We start from the raw sequence: 6,280 nt of genomic DNA on the forward strand, positions 1-6,280 counted from the left end.
CATATATACTATATTATGTAATACGACACTATTAGAAATTGCAGAAATTGCCTGTTTGTTTGATGTAGCATGAATTACGTGATATCTCATTTTTCTCAAAAATGGACTTACACCACTTTCAAAATAAACGGTCCATATATACTATATTATGTAATACGACACTATTAGAAATTGCAGAAATTGCCTGTTTGTTTAATTTAGCATGAATTACGTGATATCTCATTTTTCTCAAAAATGGACTTACACCACTTTCAAAATAAACGGTCCATATATACTATATTATGTAATACGACACTATTAGAAATTGCAGAAATTGCCTGACTCGAACCTTTGGCACAGACCTTGTAACTCGTACAAGCTTAAACTGGAAGAGACTCGCAACCCTGATTTTGATTCGAGGTTAATAACGCGTGACTAAGACGCGCCTTGGAAGATTGCTTAATACCCGTATCGCAAACTTCTGAGAGTCGCACGCGTAACCACTTCGGATGCACTTCTCCGCGGAACGTCGCGTCGCGTCGTCGTCGTCGTCGTCGTCGTCGTGCGAAGCGTATCGCACCTGTTGCGTTCGCCCAACGTTCGCCCTGCAAAATCTCCCACCTTCTTTCACCCCCGATGGATTCTGGTGCGCGCGCGGTTGCTTATCATGGCGCATTCGAGGATCAGAGGCACACGGATCGTCGCTGAAAGAGGTTACCCCTATTCTCCGATGCATCCCCCTACCACCGAACGCGGCTGTGACAAAGATCTCTTTGTGCGTTCCATCAAAGCTAACTTCTATTCTATGCGGAACCCTCCGGTTACGATTCAACCGCGGGACGCCCCGGCGAGAATTGGAAATTCCTTTAATCGCGCCACTCGGGGATAATGAACTCGATTCGATGGATCTATTAGGAAATTGACGCTTTTTTTATGTAACAGATAATCATTTTTCACGGATCATCTCAGAGCAAAAATGTATCGGCTTCTTAAGTGAGCGTGGCTGGAGGAGCCCTCGTTTGATGATGAAAATAAAAAGAAAGTTGAAAACGGAAATAAAAATATAATATAAATAATTTATAATTGTGCCCATAATTATGAAAGTGGTCTAAGTAAAAATTAATGATTGAAGAATTGACTGAAGAATTTGCATTGTAAAGATGGGTCGAATTTCTAGCTTCCTTTTTATACTGATTTATTGAAATGTAACGAGAAACGTCTTCCAGTGATGGAAAACCATTATCGAAAAATTTGATAATCTTCTGAATGTCGATTGAAAATAATCGGAAAACCAGTTGGAACCCCTAGATTTATTTTTCTATCAATTCATATGGAGTCGCGGATTCGCAACGTTTCAATCAAAAGACATGATTTTGTCGCGTGAAATAAGTGATAAATTCATTTTTTTTTTAATTTTGACTTAGACCACTTACATAATTATGTCCTCGACGGCCGGCAACGTTTAAGTCGAAGAAATCGACTTTGACGTCACGCTTTTCTCTCACGATGAACAGACGGGAAAATACACTTCCTTTTAACACAGACAATGTGGCTTTGATACGACCTTTGACATTACGCGGCTATAGTATCGATCTTTTATTTATCCAGTTAAATAGTTCGTCAAATTCCAAACGTTGCGAATCCGCCCTTTTCACGGCGACTCCATATGAATTGATAGAAAAATAAATCTAGAGGTTCCAACTGGTTTTCCGATTATTTTCAATCGACATTCAGAAGATTATCAAATTTTTCGATAATGGTTTTCCATCACTGGAAGACGTTTCTCGTTACATTTCAATAAATCAGTATAAAAAGGAAGCTAGAAATTCGACCCATCTTTACAATGCAAATTCTTCAGTCAATTCTTCAATCATTAATTTTTACTTAGACCACTTTCATAATTATGGCGTTCGAAGGCTGCGTTCATCGATCGAGATCGATTCGAGGAGAAATCCTGACTACCGTGCGCGATGATCGATACCATCGCGCGACTTTTTAAGCGGATCGTGCAGGTCGTATTGACCGGCAATTTTCGCGCGGAGGAAGGTCATCACGAGACACGAGAGAACGACACAACGGACGAAATACATTCGAGCACGTCGATGAAAAATCCGATGCAGACCCACCCTTTACACGCACTATGGCGAAGAAACAATGAAACGTATGGAAACGAAGCTCGTAGAAATTCATAGAAAATTTATGAGTCTCGTACAACCATAAATAAAAATCGAACAGATTCATCCCCCTGACGAATTCTGAAGAAACGACGACAGACACGTGGAAAATGATAACGACTCGATTTTTTGATTTTTTTTTTAGGTAGTAGGAGCTCCAGACGAATCCGATGTAACAGCCCTTAATATTGGACGCTCACTTCCTGTATTACTGCGCCTGTTAGCCACAGCCAACTTATCAGTATTCCTGATATTAACTGTTGTTATCTTCCTGAAGTTAAATCCCGGCTAGGGAAATTTTGTGCAAACGAATGGAAAATTTGCAAAAAACCATCCGACATGTAACGATAAGTACGTAAATAAGATCCAATGACGTCTTCTAGTCGGGCGGTAACCAGGAAAGAACGAACGTGGAAAATGATAACGACTCGGTTGAAACGAGTTATTTATCGGCGATCGAGGAACGTCGCGACGCATTCTAATTAGAAAATGATTGGATATCGGTCGTCCGTGAGACGATGTAAAACCGGTGCGCGCGGTTTGCGCGCCGGCGAACACGACCTTCGGCCGCGGCGTCACACAAAGGCAGAGCCGAAGCTATTTTCTCGACGCGAGTAATCTCGAGAAGAGAGAGCAAAGAAGAAGAGCAAGCGCTTATCGTCATCGCGGCAACGGAACCACCGCCGACCGTCGACTGATCCCTGACCGAGGCGGCTATCGATCGATATATCGAGAATGGAACAGCAGTCGCGCGTCACGCTATATCTGCATCTACGTAGATATACATATGTATGTCAGCCCCCGTGTCCGTCCGTGTCGTTATGTATACGTATGTGTCACCTTACGATTCGATTCGAGCTATCGTGTCCGACCTAATCGAAACTGTACACTGGTCACGGTAATTGATTCCGTACGTACGAGCCAACGGGGTCGCCAGCGGGGGTGTAGCATTTTTTACGTCACGCGCGCACACGAACACATGATCCTGCCGAGGAATCTGCAGAGTCGTTTAACGATTCCCGAAGAAAATTGCGACTGTGAATCGATGGCGACGTTCTATTCCGACACAGTGAATGGCTCATCTGTACGTTTATTTGGGAACGAACAACAGATACATGTATAGAAAGGATGTTGCGGCAACGATTATTCGTTTCGTTACGTGCAAGGTAGCGCCGCCGTTAGCGCCTCCACCGGGGACACAGTACACGCGGTCTCTAAGTAGTAAAATCAACGAAATGTCCAACGGGATGTTTACGAATTTCGATGGTGAACGTTAGCCCGACCCGCAGCGACCACTGATCCCCAGGATAAATCCGCGGGGAGGAGGAACGAGGTGGAACGTGCGGGAAATAACGTCGCTCGACGATTGAGTAAAGGGTGAATTTTTTTCGCACACTTACGGTCGAGGAGTTTCTCCGGTGGCGTAGAGATATAGTCGCGGCTCGAACGAAAAAAAGCACGACGTAGCGATACGGAGAAGAGGCACTGCGACGTCGAGGAGGGGCGGGTTCTGAGATACCTCCGCGGGGCCTTGCTTGTTCAGCTTCGGCAAAGGGTAGCACACTACCAAGCAACGACACTGTAAACTGAACACACACCGTGCGACGGACAAACTTTATTTTACTTTTTTTTTTTTTTTCGGATTTCTGTCTATTCCGCGCGTAATATCTGCCGCGTGGGTTCTCCCCGAAAATGCTTGCCGCGTCTCTCTGCACTCGATTCCCCCGTTCGTCGTTTACCGTTCGCGCGACATTTCTAAACGGCAACGATCACCAAACGTGTCCCACGGACGTCCTCGCGTTTCCTACCACGGAACAGGATCCCTCGTTCCTCGGGGGGGTCGGTTTCCTCCCAGCACGCGCCACGGTCTTGTCGTGCTTCCGCTTCTTTCTCTTCTTCCTTCTCTTCGTGTCCCACGAGCCTCTCGACGCCTCCACCTCGTTCCGAGCAGCTCCGTTCTTCACCGCAGCGGCAAGGACCCGCCCCGTGTCGCGCTACACGAACGTGTAGTGGATAAAGAGAGCGTAAAACTTGCTCTGCGACAACATTGTCCCGCCGGTTATCGTCGGTATCTCGCCGCAGTCGTCATTTCTTCTTTCGCTCCAGTCTCTCGCCGCCCGCGTCGCAACGAAAATTGATCGCGTTGCGCGCGACGGTCCCTTCCTCGGGGACAGACCCGACGCGTTTCCACCACGTTCGCGTGCGCTCGCCTGGTCGACCCGTTCGCGCACAGAACTCTATCCTCACCACGATCCGTCGTCTTTCCTGCCTTCGGTGCCGTTCTTCGGTGCCGTTTACTTTCCTGACCGACCGACCGACCGACCGACCGACCGACCACGTAGGTCCTTTCCACTTCCTTTGTCTGTCGGTGGTTCTTCCTTCTGGCACATAGACGCGCGCGCGCGCGCGCCTTCCTCTCTCTGTGTTACCACCCTCTCGCGTCCTCCCCTGTTCCCTTCCCTCTCTTTCTGAACCCGCTCGTTTCTTCTCGCTCCACCACCCCCTACCTTTATCAACGCGTCTTTCTCTCTCACGCTAGCACCCTACCGAGAATTTCTATCTCCCTCGCTGGGTTCGCCACTCTCCCCCGTTTCGTCGACGTTTTACCTCGTCCACGGTTTCCCTGGCCAGAGATTTTTACTCCAGTTACCAGAGGGACGATTCACAAACCAATTTTCACCACCGTTTCGGTCCCGCCCGTTGACCACACTGCCACCGCGAGTCTCTCGAAGCACCCCCGCGTCTGACGTGCACGCTCTGCCTATTTTTTTTTACTGGCTGCAAGTGACTCCTCCGACGAGGGCCGTGTGTCGCGATTAGACAACCCCTACGCGGACGTTGTTACACCGCGACGCGCCGATCTCGCGCAACGGACTCGACGGGAACTAGTTTCGAGGCACCCCACTGTGACACCCTCGCCATTCGCGACCGACCGCCGTCGAACACCCTCCCACCGACCACCCCGGACTCTGTCTGACCACCAGCCGCGGCGCTCTCGGTCGACTCTGCGCGAAACCCTCTGTCGCAACTACAAATCCGTACTCACCCAATGACAATTGCGGTATACGCTTGGTCCGCACGAGCCTTCGAGGATCGAGCCCGTTCCTCCGTGCCTCGCTCGGTCCTCCCTCGCGACGTTATCGCGCCACTGCGACTATCCATCGTTGACGCGAGAGCAAACCACGGGAGACCGGCCCGAGCTCGTTTCTGATCGGTCAACGCTTTTGTCCGAAATAACGCCGATACGCTTCAGGTCGATATCGCGTTTTAGGATCCCTAAATTCGCACGCCCTTTTACCTCCGTACCGCGGTACGGATCAATGAAAATGTACTCCTCCTCCTCCTCCTCTCGGAACACCGCGCCCGTCGCCACCCCCGTGACAGCGAGGAACACGGTACCATACCGCGCCACCCGCTACTATCTTCGCCTAAAAACATTCGCCTTTCGGAAATAGCTGGCCCTCTCTGCGACCCTTAAACTCTGCTTCCCTCGGGAAACTGTCTGCCTGCGATCTGCAGATCCAAACCAGCTGGTTCACATGGCTCAGGAAATTATCGTGGGATCATGGAACTACCGGTTTTAGGAAATATGCCTCTTTATAATTTATTAACGATTCGTGTATAAATTTGTACATAATGTGTATGCATCGCATTGATATATATATTTATTCATATTTTTAGTTCAAATTGTAATTGACAATTTGAAGGTACGTGTAAAAATATATATATATGTGCCTCGTATAAATATGTATAGGAAAATCTCTTTGTAAAGTTTAACGGTGGTTCGTCGGCAGTGCAGCTAAACGTGCACGATACTCTCTTCTATCACGCGTTTAAAAACTTCTTATGTATGTACAATCGCTAGGAACGCGTATTCATTGACTTATATACTGGCTACTCCGTCGCGACATTTTTCGAACGCACAGATATATGCCAGTGGCGAAGAAAATTATCAATGGAAGGCCTAGACCGATGGACAGAATCATAATTACCAGGAATGAAAATTGCTCGTTCGGTGGTGTACCGTATCCGATTAAAAATGTCCTGCAAGGATAACGTCATTGTTATTTACGTTCTAAAATATTTTTTTATATTCTATAAAAATATTTTTCAATATCCACTGCGTG

General features: G+C 47.5%; 2 protein-coding genes across 4 annotated transcripts in view; both read right to left on the reverse strand.

Annotated features, from left to right (window-relative positions):
• LOC108625155 (sodium channel protein para-like) overlaps window positions 1-5,460 on the reverse strand; it is a 36,274-nt gene extending 30,814 nt beyond the window's left edge. The window contains exon 1 of one of the 3 annotated variants that reach the window (XM_026813654.1): window positions 5,200-5,460. The gene's annotated coding sequence lies outside the window, so the exon portion shown is untranslated. Of the gene's footprint in view, window positions 1-3,553; window positions 5,101-5,199 lie in introns of those variants that run through there. The other 2 variants (XM_018024927.2, XM_018024928.2) reach the window with 2 other exon arrangements.
• A 283-nt stretch (window positions 5,461-5,743) lies between these two features.
• The window catches only part of LOC108625153 (glycosylated lysosomal membrane protein A), a 4,551-nt gene continuing 4,014 nt past the window's right edge, over window positions 5,744-6,280 (reverse strand). The window contains exon 5 of the mRNA XM_026813651.1: window positions 5,744-6,197. Within this exon, the coding sequence (XP_026669452.1) occupies window positions 6,029-6,197 (169 nt within the window). The 3' untranslated portion in view covers window positions 5,744-6,028. The remainder of the gene's footprint in view (window positions 6,198-6,280) is intronic.

The sequence above is a fragment of the Ceratina calcarata genome, unplaced genomic scaffold, assembly GCF_001652005.2.
Source record: "Ceratina calcarata isolate Rehan_Ccalc_2016 unplaced genomic scaffold, ASM165200v1 scaffold349.2, whole genome shotgun sequence".
NCBI lineage: Eukaryota > Metazoa > Arthropoda > Insecta > Hymenoptera > Apidae > Ceratina > Ceratina calcarata.